Here is a 17,571-nt window from a genome sequence, read left to right as displayed (position 1 = left end):
TTGCTGAACAGCAGCGGTTTCTAATGGTGCCAACGTGTGTTTTAGATTTCTTCGATGTGTTTTCAGGTTTTGAATATGTTTGAAAATGCATCAAAATGTTAAAGACTATGTTTACTATATAGCAATAAATATCTGAGCCTGGAATTGCATCGTGAAATTTCGTTCAAGCGGGACGGCAGAAGAAAAGCGTTCGTTGTGGCGACAATATTTATGCATTGACTCCTATGAACTGCTGACGAGAAACCGTGAATTTTTCGTTGTAGTGGAAATTTCGTTGAAGCGGCGTTCGTTGTAGCGGGGTTCAACTGTATTTACGACCTACTGTCTCGCGTAGAAATGTGATTGATTGATTTGTGGGGTTTAACGTTCCAAAACCACCATATGATTATGGGAGACGCCGTAGTGGAGGGCTCCGGAAATTTCGACCACCTGGGGTTCTTTAACGTGCACCCAAATCTGAGCACACGGGCCTACGACATTTCCGCCTCTATCGGAAATGCAGCCGCCACAGCCGGGATTTCATCCTGCGACCTGCGAATCAGCAGCCGAGTACCTTAGCCACTAGACCACCGTGGCGGGGCGCGTAGAAATGTGTGTGAAAGCGTTTCTCCTGAGAGGAGTGGTGGCGCCAGAGCGGGCGTGAGGTGAACTAGGCCCGTCCCGTCGCTTCTGTGGCACACAACAGGCTGCACCTTGTTTTGTATCCAGCGGCCGTGCCAGTACTGTGTAATGTCAGTACACTAGAGAATGCAGCACATGCTATGTGGCGGTACCCCATGGCAAGAAGCAAATCTGATCCAAATGCCGCTCTTGGTTTGTCAGCTTTCGGCCAATATCAGCAATCTGTTGAGCAATGCACAATCTGTGGTATGATAGCCCTACAAAGAGAGTGTACGGGCCTCTTGTAAGGAGAGGGCAGTTTACAAAGTAACAACTTCACACACCGGTTGTGAACTCTCTTTGTCATGCATGACTACAACATTTGGCTGAGCTGTTCACAGCAGGGACTGCTTTTTGCTGTAATTATTTTTTCACCAAACATGAAGGGTAGTTTAGGACCTCTTAAGGAAATTTCGCTAACAGAATGGCTGAGAAAAAAAATCTCGACAGTGCAGTAAGCAATGCAGCCAAACACATGTCATACCAAAAACAGAGGTGTTTCATTTAGTGTGAGAACTTTCAGTGCATTTTTTTATAGGTGACCTACAAGAAAGACTAAACTTTAAATTTATCTTCATTGTTTGCATAATAGGTGGTATGTCACACTGTGGTCACCAAGTCCTCACATCCAGTCAGAGCAGTCGATATCAAACTTCCAGGAGACTTGATGGTAGGTAAACTAGCCTTCAACGATGCAGACGTCGAGCATGCAGAACACAGACCTGCAGAAAAATGGTAGTAATGAGGCCGGAGAAGCAGCCTTCTATGCATGGCTATGGCTCATGGGCTGCATTCATATAAAGCACCAACAAACCACTATGACTCAAACTTTTTTTTATTCCTTATTAGCCTAATAAATTTTGGTTTAGCAGCCTGCTCACAATTGGCAGAGGAAGGAAGCACTAGTATTGTGAGGGCTCTACAGCCTCAGGAAATGCACTGGTGTGCTCGCACTTGCTTTCTTGAGGCCTTAAGACAGAATATGGCAGGACAGGAAACGTTTTTTAACTGTTTCATGCGTAGTCAAAAAGTGACAAAGCTTACAGAAAAAAAATTTGAAAAAATGGCTGTCACCTGCCCTTTCAGTCTCGCTCCCATCTATCTTGATAGTTGGCATGGTATGGTCAGTGCAGTGAAATGCTTCTGACCTTTCCCAAACATTGCTGTTCTGATACATGCCAAAAATTTCCACAAACCCACTTAGATTTCTGCACAGGAAAAAAATGATTTAAGTATTGCCTTGTACAGAAAGAAACAGTAGTAATTAGGTTTTAAAAAATGCTGTTTTAGAGCCCCTCACTAGCCATCGGCTAGATGTCAATAGAGTTGCTGAACACCATAACATGATCACTATAATCACTAATCACCTCTTAACTTTTTCAAGCACAGAAGTCCCTTTTTGGTAGAAAACAAAGTTTTATTGAAAAAAAATTGAAATAATTTGCAGAAAATAGTTCTCACAAGAAACAAAAATTTGGCAATTTTAGTTCAAAAGGTATAAGGTGGTCACCAGGTGACCACATTGCAGTAAGGGTCTACTGGTCACTTTCAGTGAAACTACAGCTCTTCATTTGTACAGTACACTCCTCTTAAACGGAACTCAAAGGGGATCCATAAAACAGTCCAATTTATCAGAAGTTTCATTTAGGCAAACTACACTTATTTAGAGGTGTTACCTTTATTCAAATTGCACAAACCTCACCTTACTCATGAGGATGAGTAGGAAAAAAAAAAGGAGTGAAGAGTGGTTTGTTTGGCAAGCTTGAGTTGTTTTTTTACAAGGTACGCACCCATGCCTGACAAACTAGCTAGAAATTCTGGACAAGCCTCATGCTCAAAATAGAGCTGCAAAAGTGCAACAGCTTTAGCTGATCGGTCTGGTGGCAACACTGCACTGGCAGTATCATCCCATTGCTGAAAGGTTGATCACCATCTTGCACTTCAGCAATCATTTCCTCAACAGTCTCTTGACGATAGGTACGAATATTTTCATCAATTGATTCGCAGTCCTGCAGCATAAAAAAGGCAGAGGGCACGACCTGACTAAATAGTGTCTCAATGTCGGCATCCGCAGGGCTTTTTCCTTCATCAGGTACTGCTTCTTGCACTTGAAAGCCAGCATGGTGAAAGCATCTGTGTATTGTTGTTGCCTTCGCTTGCTCCCAGGCACAAGCCAAAATGTGGATGGCTGCCAATAAATGTATGCTGTAGAATTTCCCGCTGCCTGCTCTAGCAGCATTTGATGGAGCATTTGTCTGAGGTAATGAACTTTATTGTTCTGAATGACCCCTTGATCTATCGGCTAGATCACACTCATTGCATAGGCTGGCAAGAACTCCAGAGTGATGGCTTGGAGTCCTTGAACCTGACCGTGGGCTAGGCAATTATTCACGACGAAGACAACCTTCCTGCCTTGCTTCGTAAATCGTGCGTCTTCCTCCTGAAGCCAGTTTATGAAAATGGCCATGGTCATCCACGCTTTTTCGTTCCCATGGTACGCAATGGGAAGGTGTCGAATGCCTTTGAAACAACGTGGGTGCCTTGATTTTCCTGTTACCAACAGCTTCAATTTCTCATCTCCTGCCATGTTTGCATCCTCCAGCACATTGATGCAATCTTTACTGCATTTTCCTCCGCTACAGGCTTCGCCTTTGAAGGTGAGTCTTTGATGGAAGCGCCTTATAGAAAAGACTTATCTCGTCGACAGTGAAGACATCTCGTGGCTCAAAGCTCATCAAAATTTCCTTAAGCCGCCCCTGTTGCCAGTCGGTGCAAATGTCCCTGTTGACTGCACCACTCTCACCTGAGATTGTTTTGAAGACTAGGTCATGGCGTGTTTTGAAGTGGCTGAGCCATCCGTCGCTTGGGACAAAGTTTTTAACACCCGTTTGCATGGCGATCTCTCGAGCTTTCTGCTTGAGAATAGGTCCGCTTATGGGCAAATTGGAATTTCGTGCCCGCTTGAACCACAGAAAACGAACTTTTTCATGTTGTTCATAAGGCACCGCCCGCATTCGTTTAGATGTAAAGGTCCCTTCTTAACAGTGCCTTCAATCATTTCACTGTCTTTCCAGATTCGCGACAGCGTCGATTTCGGGATGTATTTTTTCACTGCCTCCATCTAAAGCTGGCCGCTTCGATCGAGCTCGTGAAGAATTTGCAGCTTTTTTTCAAGCGAGAGTGCATGGTGTGGCCGCTTCCTTTCTATCGGGCTAAAATAACACCGTGATCCACCGCACTTAGCCGCACAAATAGGCCTAACGCACAATTGACTCGCCGACTCTGCTCCCACCATATTTTTCCTTCCTCCATGGCTCCCACAGCCACAAGCGAGAATGGCTACTGGATTGACTTGTCTCGATCTCGAGGTGTTGCCATGGTTGTGAGATTACCGTTGGCATGAGCGAGTGTATGCTGCGTTTAGAATTTGTGCCGTTTAACCATAGGTGACCAATAAGCCCTGTTTCGATTAACCGATGAATTTTACTGTGCAACACATAGAAATCCAGCCATATGAGCCCGTTTAGTTCTATTAATGAGGCATTTTCGTTTAAGTGAGTTTCGTTTATTGGGAGTCTACTGCATAGTCCTTTGCGTTAGCTACTCATACTACATGCCCTCCTGCACTATCAGTATAATAACAACAGCACATATTATATATCTAGAAAAACATCTCTGGTCCACCGTTTAGCGTGCCTTGGGGATGACAGCAGCCGGAATAAAGCAAACGTAACATGTCATACTGAATCCAAAATAAAGTAGCGTCATCTCTGTTATATTGCCGAACGCTTTAAAATATGCGCCGTAATCCGACACGCCGGGGCTCGTGCGTTTAAGAGGAAACAATGAAGAAAAGATGGTTACCTGGGGTGACCACTGTGCTGGAAAAAGTTAAGGATCAACTTGCGAAATTCATAGACAAACAAGACTTGTGAGACTGTTGACTACAGTTAAGTTGTGAACTGGCAACGGCACAATTTTGCCGATCACAAATAACTAGCAGTTGAGCATTAACAGTAGAGCACATAATACGGTAAAAGCTCTTTAATTTGAGATTAGCAGGACCAGTAAACTGTCAGCATTAAACGAATGCCGAATTATCAAAAGTACCAAGAAAACAGAAAATGTCCATCTCATCAATGCACTTTCATTTGCTTAAGAAATACATAAGCCCAGCAATTATTTTGCATAGGGGCAGTGCAAAAGCCTCAATTTTAACAATTTGCAACTTCAATCACACTGTGAGCATGTGTCTCAAGACACCGTGTCTTATTAAGCCGAAACGAGGTCTGGACTCGTACCTTACCAGTCACCAAAAACGTATTTTTGCATGGCGACCAAGTCTTTCCGAAAGCCTAGGCTGTCTGCGAACGTGGTATTACTGCTTTGCGTAGCGTACATTTGCGATGTTTCTTGCGCAGCGCACTTTGAATATGTGACTGATAACAAATTATTTGGATATGGTGTCAAGACTCGTCACTGTGACTTGTGGACCTACACTGGTCACACTGAATGCATTTTAAATTCATGCTTGTGAGCAAACCTTTCAACCCTGTGAAGGCCAAATTTTTTAGACGGTTCAATTACTTTATTTCAGATTTTCGAATGTAGAAATTGAGCAAAGTCAGGAAAAAGTTTGTTAAAAAAATAAGGAAGAGTATTTTTTTATATCAGCATGACTCAGAACTGCAAAATGTTTAGCAGTATTTCAGTGTGGCATTTCTAGAAACCCAGATTTAAGCTTTGGACTCGGCTAATGGAGCCAAATCAGAGTCTGAGGTGTCCTGGCCATCGGTGTCAAGAGAACTGGCAGTGCATTTGGCCATATCGTCAATTTGCCGTGCATCTGAACAACTCGAATGAAACTTGGTTAACAAGTAGAGCGAAGACACCTCGTGAGTGTCAGTGATAAGCAAGCCAAGGTCAGCACCAATTGAGACAGAAATCAACTTCTGCTGCCCCTGCAAGGGAGTGCTGATAAAGATAAAAATTAAGTTTCATGCACCTCCATTGCAATTATATGGCAAAACTGAAACCCCAAAAGGGTGTTGTTGCAGATAGCGTGCCGCGCTGAAGCTAGAATTCAGCTATACTTATCGTGTAAGAAGGCAGCGCAATCAAATTTAAAAGAATTGCACATGCTTTTAGTAAGTCCTAGGGTGTGGCAGTGAGCATTCATTGTCATTATGGCGCGAACTTTAAAACAGAAGGTTGAAACTATACCTGCGCAGCAAAGAAATAGAGGCTCTGCTGCAGAGCTGGCTTTTCTCTCACCTGCATGTTGGGCAAAAGCAGCGACTTCCTAACCAGGTCTCTGGGCGTGCTTGGTCCTGGCGGCTGGCAAACCAACGACCCATGCAATCCAGGCACCACATTGGTCGGCACAAGCAGCCCTGGCACTGGCCTACTAGTGCTTCATCACAGAGTTTCTGCAGCTTTACGTTGGCCGTTGTCTGCATGCAGCCAATGCACGGCTCCAGTTCCTGCACATGCAAAACCACCACTTGCCTCTTCTCCAGCTGCAAATTCGGATCGAACAAATCATAGAGCACTAACAACAACAACAAAAAAAAAAAAAAACTGAGCAGCACTGTTACCCTAACAGTTGGCACTTCTGATATTAGTAAAATAGTGAATTTCTGTAACTTTGACCTCGAGAGGACCAACAGAGCTGAGTATTTAGTGAGCTGAATTCAACAAGATTAACAAAAGCATCAAAGTATGTTTATGTTTAATTTAGCTACATTATTCAATTCAAGAGTGCCAACAAGTAACTAAGCAAATAAAAAAATGGCTGTATGAATAAAAAAAGCAAACTAAAGTAGACTATACAGCTTATATGTTTCTTTATCTGATATTTTTTTCGTTTTGGCAAAAAATTTAACATGCCTCCTATTTCGGTGATTTGAATATATGTGCACAGAATCTTTAACGGGGTCAGCAATTCATCACAACTACATTCTAACCATTAGTACGTTTGAAATGGGCACACACTGAAATGTTATCACTGTATTTTATGACCATTCCCCAATATATAAGAGGGAGTGATCGAGTGATTTTTCTTCAATAGACAGAACCTAACAAAAGACAACGAAGCTAAGTAAGTCATCAGGGAAACTATTTGTCTCCACTGTAGTAAAGTAATTGCGACATGAATGCAAAGAAACTAAAGTGGAAAAATATTAACTTGCTGCAGGTGGGGACTGAACCTACAACCTTAAAAATAATGCGTCTATGCTCTGCCAGTGGCAGTCACTTTTCTATCAACTATATTGGGTATTTATGTTTGCATAATCAAGGGAGTGTTAGCCAGCAGTGCTCGCAGCCTTAACAGCGAGTGTGGAGCACTTTTTTTGCCAGCTGGCCTCACATGCCACATGATGCTGGCTGACAAAAACAGAGTGCTCCATGCATGGCATCACTAACACAAAACAAGACCTGTATATTCATTCAAAGGCTAAAACAGAAACAAACAAGAATAGAAAAGTTGTTTACTTGCATTCACATACACAGTAGTATACAGTGGAATTTCGAGTAAACAAATTCCTTCAACGAAACAACTGCCACTAATATTATAGGTTTTATTGTTGAATTCTGTACCCCTGTTCATCCATCACTAAACGCAATTTTTGTTAATGGAACACATTTTGCTGGTTTCTTAGGGTCCCTTTAACAAATCTTTTAACTGACGAGCACTGAAAAGAAAGGCTGATGAAATCCACAATTCGAGTGCACCAAAACAAGTGAATTCAGAACAACAAAACTTGTGAATAAAAGGAACTTTCCACAAGCAACAGTGCAGTACCGCACATCACGCAAAGCTGGTGCATGTGAAACAAAGCCGCTTCACAAGTCTGAACGCCGGTCGATCTCTACGACCATTGTCATGCAGATGATTGCATGTGAAAGAGGCTTCATTAAAGGGACACTAAAGGCAAATATTACGTTGACGTTGATTGTTGAAATAGCGGTCCAGAAACCTCGCAGTGCTAGTTTTCTACCAAGGAAGTGCTTCTTTTAAAAGAAAACCACATTTTAATGAGTCAAGTTGCGTTATCGCACTTCAAATCATCCATGCGTGAAAGTGGTCTATTAGATGTCACTGTTTTCGTGCTCAACGTTGCCCACCTTTACTACGCGGCTACCGACCCCAGAAGCAGCAAAGCGAAAGTAGCGGGAGCCACATACATTTATTGTGGGGCAAATAGCAAAACTAAAAATAGACTAAATTAGCCCAGCTCGTACCACAAGTATAACAGGCGAGCGGGAGCCACAGTAGCAACAACGGCTACTGAACAATTTTAGGCTATCTCGGAGACCATGATCCTGCTTGCTTAGTTCAACTGGGCCTTGCTGGATGGCACCACCTATGCAGCCTAACCAGCTGAAAATGGAACTTTTGTACCACTCGTGCCATTTCCCATAGTAACGCCAGGCGGTTATTTTTTCTATAAATCAAACAGAAATGGGCAAGCAGCATTTTATTAGGTCTCTTGATGCATGGAAAGTTCTTTTTTTATTGCACCTAGTTTGGTTACTAGTGATTAATTGTAGGTCGACACTCTCACGTCATAGGTATCATTTCACAAATGTACCACTTATGGCACACATCATGTGATACATTTAGCTTAATTTCTTGATAAGTAAGGCACTGCTGTTGATAATAATGCCGTTTTAGAAACCATAAACTGAGCTTTCACTCTGACAAATGTCCTTTGCCTTTAGTGTCTCTTTGAGCCTGCCTGCAGGTGCATGCCATGATGCAGGAGAAGAGGGGCTAGATGCATGAATAAAAGCTTTGTTTTTCAAAAACCAGGACAGTATCTTAAAGATGCACATGTTATGCAAGAAAATAAGGTAACTAGAAGGTGAACTTATTTACAGTCAAATTATTGTCAGGTTAGTTACTGTCGATACATTTTACAAAAAATAATCTGTTTCAGAACAAGCTCCAGCAACTAAGCCCCAGGCAGCATCAGTACTTGTACTTCCATATGCACAGTGTTACATGGGTGCATGTGCTGAAATCTCAAAACAAGCGCAAAGCAAAAAAGCAAATGCTGAAAGAGCACACGAAGTTATTATACTAACCATGCCTGCTGGCAGCCTGTACCTAGAATTCTGTTCAACATGGCTTCTGAAGGCATCAGTAAACCTGTCGCTAAGACTTCGGTGTATTACAATATTGCGCACATTGTCTAGTGGAGCCTGCAGTTTTTCCTTCAGGTCATTGTACTCCATTGAATTCACCCTGAAAAAAAAAAACAAAAACAAAACATTATCCATATATTACCAATATGTAACGTAACAAGAAAATAGAGTAAAACAAATGGCTAGACGCATACGAATACTCAATTTGAACAGTATGATATTCAATTTGATTTGCAAGGCACATATGCTTTTCAAAATAAACTCAAACCTTGATATAATAAACTCAGATATAACGAAATATTGGTTATAACGAACTAAACAAAAAATAGTTTTTCAATAGATATAGTGTAAAAAATAAACCTTCATAACAAATTTTCAGATATAAAAAACATATTCGTCTAAGATGCAATTTTGTTATAATGAGGTTTGAGTGTATTCCAACGGAAAATTTTTAAAGAATGAAAATAACACCCTAATTTTCACCAAATTTGATGCACAGATAGAGAAAATAATTTCAGTAGCCCTATTTCACTGATCATTGTTCATTTTTTCTCTATAGAATTCCGACTATTATGCTGCTGGAAACATTGGAAAAGATATGATAAAACAGTTGCAAATTTATGCAATGCTGAAAAACCATGTCATACCTGCCATCCAAGGTCTAGAACAGAATCCACATTTCTCCAAAATGACAAATTAACTCTTCCAATGTTTGCTATCAATGGTGTCACGAACCCTTCATCTATTATTACACTCCTACAAAATGATTAAGGCTTCATGGGGCAAAGACATGATTGAGAAAATGGATAAAAGTCAGGCTGTGCACGCTTTCTCAAGCTAAAGGTAAACACTCTCAAAATCCAAGAGTTGTTTTGAAGCATTTCAGCACAACTTAGGGTGGTGTGATCATCATAGAACCAGAAATCTCATTAGGCTAAGTTGGCACAGGAGTGGAATATCTGGTTAAAGAAAACCTCAACGAGGCCCTGACACCAATTTTCAGAGCAGAGTTTACTCCATCATAAAAATCTCCTGCATACAGAGACCACTCTAAGCAAATGTCAGTTCAGTAGATGCTAACAAGGTATTTTATTTTGATATTGAAGCCAATGTTCTTATGGCACAACTTGTGACATCATTACTAGCATGATTTCAGGCAACGGTATTAATACTGGAGACTTCACCCACCAGTATGGCTAGTTGTGATGACATCAGGTACCAAAATGTATAAAACGGTTACTTGTACATCACCAACAGAGTGGAGCAGCCATTAAACACATAATATCTGGTGTGAGCACACTATCAGAAGCTCATATTGTGCCACGATGTCAGGGTACTGCAGGAACCAAAAATTTTAAAACATGTCAATAATTTTTCAGGGTGCACTCATACTTATCAGTACATTTCCTAGGCTTTTCAGTGTGTCCTTTCATGTGACAAAAAAAAAGGTTTCATCCTAATTTTCATCACATGCACTATGGTATTCCAAAAATCCCTCACACGAAAACACCTACATAACACAAAACTCCATTTCAATATCAAGTAGGAAACTACCTTATGGAAAAGAATGGTATTCCAGGCCTGCGACTCTTGACGAGTATGTCCAGGTACTGAATGCCCATGCCACTGACATGTGACACAGAGTGCTCGGCACTGCTCACCAGTTCCAGCACCGCATCTGTCTGTTGGATAAGATGCAAGTCGTATGGTGTAGCTTTGATGATCCATGAATTGGTCACTACAGTGCGCGTGAGGGACCCTGCACCACTGATGAACTTGTCAACCTGCTCAAAAACAGAAAGACTCAAATTAAACAAATAATGAGGGAAAGAAAACTTGTTTAAAGGACACAAAGCAGCCTGTTTCCCAACCCTGACAACATGTAAAACTCTCTAAAACAGCAAGTGCTCATCATGTTATACCTACCAACGAGTGACATGGGCAGCAGAGAAAAAATGCTTAGCAGATCTTTTAATTTGGTAGGTGTCAGACACCCCCCTCCTTCCAAAATGCTAATTATGCCACTGCACCTGAAAACATTTATGGCCATGATGCCACGGACTATGTACTCATATTGATAGAGGAAAAAAAATGAGCAGAATCAGTACAAGAACTTCACCACAGCAATACAGAAAGTACACATAAAGTAGGCAACTGGCATTCGAGTCTCTTGATGTCACATAATCAAAGGTACTGTATGGACGTAAATTAAGTGCATACCTGCCAAGTTCAAGGATTCTGAATCCGGGAGATTTCTGCAACGGGGGGGGGGGGGGCATAAAAAAAAACCAAGAATAACAAGCAAACAAGAAAACATCGCCAAAGCAAAAGGGGTGGGAGGGGGGTCTCAATCGCAAGCGCCACCATCAGCGTTGTGGTCTTATAGTGGCTAGCAGTGGCCGAACACACGGGGATAGAGTTTTTCACTAAGGTGGGAGTCTCAAAGGATCAACAGAACTAGCAGAATATATTTCAGTCAAAACAACTCGCGTGCATCTTCCTGGGACACAAGTGAACAGACGGGACGGCGCAGCTCGCTGCCGCACAAGCGCGGGTCATAGCTTTGCTCACTGCTAGATTCTTTTGACAGGAACGCCATAATGCGTCTGGTCCCTTTTTATTGCGATAGCAATTATATGAACAGTCCAGGCCATTTTTTTTTGCCGTCACCATCGCCGCTGCCTTCACCGTATATGTATAGTACGTATCTATATATATATATATTAACACTCCAAGAAAAAAAGCCGCCCGCGCTTGGCATCGAGCTCGTCGCGATACGCCGACGCGTGCTTATCTCGCATATGTACTTTGCCCCATGGATGATGCCTGTGCGTGCGCGCTTATCCTTTGGTGGGAGAATCGTGCGCCTTCGGCTTTCACTGAAACAAAAGCGTTAGTTGCCGGGCCCACAAAGGTGACTTCGGTCTCTGCACAGGCCTCTTTCACAAAAACAGCGTGCTTTTCAAACACAGCGAGGTATAACTGGGGCACTTGTTAGTTTGCACTCATCTGTACCTGTGATTTTGTATCGTGCATTGTTTTTGTTTAAACAGCGCGGTACGTGTCGAGCGGTAAACACTGTTAGTTTGCTTTCATCCTTTGAGTATCGTTTTCGTGCGTCATTTGTGTGTGAGCAGCGCACTGCACGTTTCGATCTGCTTGCCGTTCTCAGCGTTACATTTGAAGTTGTTGCTGTTGCATTTATTGGTTCACCCTTGCGGCAAAACTGTAACTTTTTTATTTTTACGTATTTACTGCCTTTAACCTACCACTGCGTGCCCTCCAAGCTCATAGATCGCTATCACATCGCCGCGACTGCGGTTTCGTGCGCGGTAGTTGCAGCAAACTGCTGTTGATTTTACAATCCCCATGCGCTTGGCTGCGCACGTGCCTTCAAAACTAAGTCATTTTATGCCATCTACGATAGCATCTGCCGCAGGTTTGTTCGCAGAGTTTGCGGAAATCAGCGTTGCTTTGACTGGTTGAGCGCGCACACTTCGGGGTTCTCTCAGTTATGTCATTGCCATACATGATCTTGTCAAGAGCGGCCGCGATTTCGTCCTCAGCGGTTGTGGCAACGACAATCATACGCACTGCCGTGCGCCGGTGGCACGCGTACTTCCAAAGCTTTGAGTACGCTGCTCTCGGCCTTCGTTCGAAGATTTCCGTACGAAAGTTCGTATCACCCACCTCGATTAGGAAATGTTTTCAGAACATTCGAATTGAGGCCTAATGAACTAGTAACACTTGGCTGGGAAATTTAAGAATTCGTATCTGCAGCGGTTTCGCATCACTGAAATTATGCTGTATGTTTACATGAACGCCTTTTAAACTCATTTATAATAAAATGGGGTAGGTTCGCAAAGCCTGGAGTGGATTTAGCTGCTTTTTTGTCAATGCGGCCAGATCAGGCACAGAAATTTCGATTTCCGGTAGATTTTCATGACAACCGTACAATCAGAAGAAACGGTCAAAATCCAGAAGTCTCCCAACCAATCCGGGAGACTTGGCAGGTATGCAAGTGGAAAAAGTTGTCAGGAAGAAGTTGTGGCAATGGGGTGCAAGCTCCTAGCACTGTCAACAAAAAGTCTCAGGCTGGTACTGTCATCATCCAATGGCACCACCATGTGATAGGCTCCTCCAATTTTTGGGGTTTGGTGCAATATCTCATAGCACTGAAAATTCTTATTTTATCAATTTCAATTTTTTTACTCAATGTTCAAAGCAAATTATAAATGTACACTGAAGCATGCAAAAATGTATGTATGTGAAAGTAAAGGCCAGCCAGCTATGGCCAGTGGTGGCTGGCTAATCTTTACATTATTGCAGAAATGTGTGCCATAAATGTGTGATTATGGTAGTGAGTTCACAAACAATCAAAATAAAAGATGAAAATACAACATAGCTATGTTGTCCAGTCATTATTTTGCGTGCCATTTTTACTGCTGATTTCATTCTCATGAATGCATAAATAAGTTAGTGTTGTGATGTGGCATATCCGTTTTCTTTCTCTTCCTTTCTAGCACCTTGACAGATAAACTGTCACTCCCATGGTTAACAATTGTTGTAAGGTGGCATCACCTCATTGATAGCATTAAGGATCTAAACCCACCTGGGAAAATTCTGCATTGATGCGCATGGCAATCATGTGCCATGGGCTGCCATACTGCAAGAGTCGCTGGGTCACAGGGTGCCGGGCCCAGTCTGCCATGGACCATGTGAAAGCTACCACAATACCTGCTGTGAACACCAGGCAAGACACGGCCAGGCCAGCCTGCCACAACAGCTTGGACTGCCATAGCTCCACCAAGCTGTCATCTTCAATCAGGTTCATGAAACCAAAGAAGTAACCTGGGAACAAAATTTGCCACACAGTCGACACAAACTTCCCAATGAACCACTTGACTGGAGCCATCACAAAATGGGCTACAAGGAACACATCCTTATGGGGAGGGATCTTGATAACTTTTAATGAGTATTTTTGCAACCCACTTGCATCAGAACATGAAGAAATAGAGTCACGGCAATGAGTCAATGTCATATGTAAGAGTGCTTTTGCAAGCACAAATATCAGGGCGTATAATATCTTTCTATAAATAGCAAATTTAATTTGAGGCTGGTTGAATGAGAAATTTACTGCAATTTACCAAGCTGTTATACGGTAGTTATTAGAAAAATATGCCTTATTTGATGTTTATGTGCTTTCAGTTGATTAATTGCTCTTGCACTGCCAATTGCTATCCTTCAGGTTAGCTCAAATGGTAGTGTGACAATCTAGGAGAGGTGTTGGCGAGCCCCTGAACAGGGATAATTTCACGCCAACCAGGAAGCTTATCTATTTCAGAAATTGGTGTGAACTTCTTTGTAACTTGTGCTGCTAACAAGTAGATGGCAATACTTCTTCTTATAACTTCTGTGTGTGACAAGTATGAAATATTTTATCAGTAATCTCGAAAGTATGACACAAACCAAATTTTATACTACAAAATGACCTAGACTGCTGTCACTCATCCCATTAACAATATTTCATTGAGAATACACCGTTATGCAAGGTCTTTTATAGGCAATATAACAGAAGCAGGGAGAAAATGATTCCAGATGTTTTTTTTGCATCTTGTAAAATGAAGTTCCCCTAAAATTTAAATGCAATGAAATGTAACAACAGAGATCTCAAGGGATTCCAATGTCGCAAAGCAAAGGTCTGCTTAATTTGCTTTCATCACCAGAACGGGTCGTGTGAACAATCAAGCAATAGCGTGCTTTGAGTTGTGACTCCACTGAAAAAAGTTTAATGCTGATTGCTGGCGGTCCCAGTATGGCGCGCAAAATGTGTGGTTATGGAGCAGGGGCACCGCACGCAATGTCATTCTTTGAACTGCACTTACGCCCATCTGAGTGCACATTTCAGAAACAGATCATACACGTGATTCGCCACCTCGAAAACTTACATGGATGGTGGACATTAGTGAGCAAACCACAAGGCCTGCCCCACATCGGTATATTGGCTGTCGTTCTTAGTGTAAGAGTGTGCCTGCCCCACTTAAATAGGGCAGCACCACTTTCAAGGCTCTCATGCCCTGCTATGAACTAGTTCAGAGTAGTGCTGGCAAATCAAATGGACCTTCGAGCGCATGTGTAACAGCAGGTGCAAACATAAAATATTATATGACTTTGCTATATTTTATGCTAAAAAAAATAACAATAATAATAATACCCAGGGTTCTATGTTGGAAAAGCACAATAATATGGTTATGAGAGATGCCATAGTAAAGGGTTCTGTAAATTTTAACTATCGGGTGTTCTTTACTGTGCACTGTGATTGCACAGAACACGGGCTGCTACCATTTCGCTTCTATCGAAATGCAACCGGTGTAGCCGATATTGAATCCACGACCTTTGGGTCAGCAGTCGAGCACCCTAGCCACTGATCCACCGAGGCAGATTGATTTCATCATAATATGCTGAGCAAGCGTACCCTCCTCTTTTTGGGGGGGATATTTGAAATTAGGGACAAATAAGCCAATGACGGATCCGGGACTGAGCAAGCACCGCACTCCTAATCTGGTTAGATTATCCTTCACTCTGGTGGGGCACTCGCTCATCATTTCACAGCATATTCCAAGAACTAGTAAATGGAAAATTTATTTCCAAAAATTATTTCTTTAGCTTAATGGCGTTAAGCTCTTTACTGGAGTCCAAGCATGCACATCTTTATTGCACACATTTTGTTTAAAATTTCAGGCTTGATGCTTCCGAGACTCAATCTCTTCTGTTCATTTGTGTATTGTGCCCTTGGAGACAAGGTCAGATTTTCCCTACTTAAACTTTCATTAAACGCAATATATTTTGACAATTTCAATTATCTATGACACAATCTCCAGTTGACCCTGCTTTCCGCCACAGTGGTCTCGTGGTTAAAGGCCAACTTCGGCAAATTTTTAGACCATGTCAAGGTAACAGTGTTTCTATGTTCCTGAGACACTCTTGTCACGAGCTCAATAGCTGAAATGCTCAGAAAAATTTAAAATTATTTTTAATAAGCAAAAAGATGCAACACGGCAACCCAAACCCAACCAGGCGCCCTGTTTGTGTATGACGTATTATTTGGTAAAAACCGGAGGCCGTATACTGGTCCCACTGGCACAGTGTATGAAAACTGAAAACGCCAGACCAGCGAAGCGCCGGCCAAATACCACAGCGGAAGGAAGAAAGCTTTCCAGTGTTATACCCGTGCCAAACACAACCACCGTTGCCTTGTAGCCAGCTCTATAAACGCTGTAGCGGCCAAATTGGTGATGCCATCGGCTGTGTCTCTTCCGAGAAAGCCAAATTCTGTGAAATGCCAAACATGATGCCACACAGACAGTGTTGCCAATAATTCTGACAAGCAAGGTGAGCCTTTCGAGGCAATCTTTAAAATTCATTTGCAAACAGTCAGCGCATCTCTCAAGCCTGTAATTTGGCATAAATGATGAAAATGTGCAAAGGAACGTACCCAGCCAATTTCATTGACACCCATTGACCTCGAAAAATCACCGGAGTTTGCCTTTAAGGTGCTCAAACAGTTAACTCCACTACCGACCATGGTGGTCTACTGGTTAAGGTGTTTGCTGCAGAGACGCAGATCGGGGGATCGAATTCCGCCGCGTTTTTGATGGAAGCGAAAATGCCCGAGGCCCCTGAGCTTAGATTTCGGTGCACGTCACCACGGCGTCTCTCATAATCATATCGTGGCTTTACGACGCTAAACCTCATCAATTATTATTGTTATTAGTTAAATAAGCTGCCAAAAAATAGTTATGTAAGCGATTACGCTACAATAGCGCTGTGTCCGCGTCGCTCTTTGTCCTTGTCCGTTAGCGCGCTAAAAAACGATACATCGATTTACCAACACTTCTTTCACGTCATGAGGCAACTTAGACGTGGCCGCGCAGACTAACATTTCGAACGTTTATAAACTGCGCAACGACGAATCCAAATTCTCAAGTTCGGTTTTGGCTTTTTCTTGGGCAAGTCTGCTGCGCATCGCATTCACGCGAGTGACGAACCGCACGTCGCTAAACACCAACACTCGTTGGCCCGGCGCCATTTCAATTAACTTTTACTGCACGGACGTCGGCCAGTGTACCTCAACACGAAAGTGATGATAAAGGAGTATTAGAAGCCTTCGCTTATAATACGGCGCTGTCCACATCCTTAAATACCAAGGCTTACTCACGCGCAAGCTAGCCGCTAATGCGCGAAAGGACACGTCACTTCTATTCCAGTCATCGAATTTCGAGGATATGTTCACGACGAATCGATCACTGTTCGCGAGTGCGTACACTGAGCCGGCAGAGGTGTCGTTCCCGAAAATATCGGCAACACACGGCGTAAAAAAAAAGAATGCTTTAGAAAACAAGACGTTACCTAGCGGCAGAAAAGTATGGACGATAACAGTCAACAGTGTCCTCTGAATGTGGTGCTCAACGAACTTCACATCCTCTTTGTCGATGAACCTTCCGAAGAGATGTGTAAGAGTCAAACCAGCCGTCACAAATTCTGTTGGTGGCGTAAGGATATAAACACATATCATAGCATACACTACACTAAACCATACCGCCTCAGTCGCCATGTTTATTTACACTTAGACGTTGCTGGCTTGGCTACGTGCTCAGCATTTTTGAAAGAGCTGAAAAGTAGCCAATAAAATAGTTGGTCAGTCGGGCGCTGCTTTTGGTTCATCTAGAATATGGTTTATAACCAAGAGGCTAAAATAAA

At 42.5% G+C, this 17,571-nt stretch overlaps 1 protein-coding gene across 2 annotated transcripts; it reads right to left on the bottom strand.

Moving 5' to 3' along the window:
• Nucleotides 1-1,141: 1,141 nt before the first annotated feature.
• Nucleotides 1,142-17,450, bottom strand: LOC119175899 (E3 ubiquitin-protein ligase TM129). Of its 2 annotated transcripts, none has more exons than XM_037426934.2 (6): nt 17,221-17,450; nt 13,424-13,662; nt 10,366-10,595; nt 8,752-8,911; nt 5,935-6,179; nt 1,142-1,382 (listed from the first exon to the last, which is right to left on the bottom strand). In XM_037426934.2, exons 1-6 carry the CDS (start codon nt 17,423-17,425, stop codon nt 1,340-1,342), a joined length of 1,122 nt encoding a protein of 373 aa, XP_037282831.1. In that variant the 5' UTR covers nt 17,426-17,450; the 3' UTR covers nt 1,142-1,339. The 2 variants fall into 2 exon arrangements, with proteins under 2 accessions (XP_037282831.1, XP_037282832.1); XM_037426935.2 differs by having other exon boundaries at nt 5,935-6,143; nt 17,221-17,449.
• Between the last annotated feature and the right edge of the window lie 121 nt (nt 17,451-17,571).

The sequence above is a fragment of the Rhipicephalus microplus genome, chromosome X (genome assembly GCF_043290135.1).
Source record: "Rhipicephalus microplus isolate Deutch F79 chromosome X, USDA_Rmic, whole genome shotgun sequence".
In the NCBI taxonomy this organism is placed as follows: domain Eukaryota; kingdom Metazoa; phylum Arthropoda; class Arachnida; order Ixodida; family Ixodidae; genus Rhipicephalus; species Rhipicephalus microplus.
Note: the sequence above shows the minus strand (reverse complement) of the source record. Positions and strands in the feature narration are given on the sequence as shown.

What these genes read in the sequence shown, in the direction of transcription:
- LOC119175899 (XM_037426934.2), bottom strand. Translation starts at nt 17,425, where the DNA reads ATGGCGACTGAGGCGGTATGGTTTAGTGTAGTGTATGCTATGATATGT. An exon ending in CCATACTTTTCTGCCGCTAG is followed by an intron (nt 13,663 to 17,220) that starts GTAACGTCTTGT and finishes TTTTGTTCCCAG; the next exon opens with GTTACTTCTTTGGTTTCATG. An exon ending in ACAGGCTGCCAGCAGGCATG is followed by an intron (nt 6,180 to 8,751) that starts GTTAGTATAATA and finishes CCGAATTTGCAG; the next exon opens with CTGGAGAAGAGGCAAGTGGT.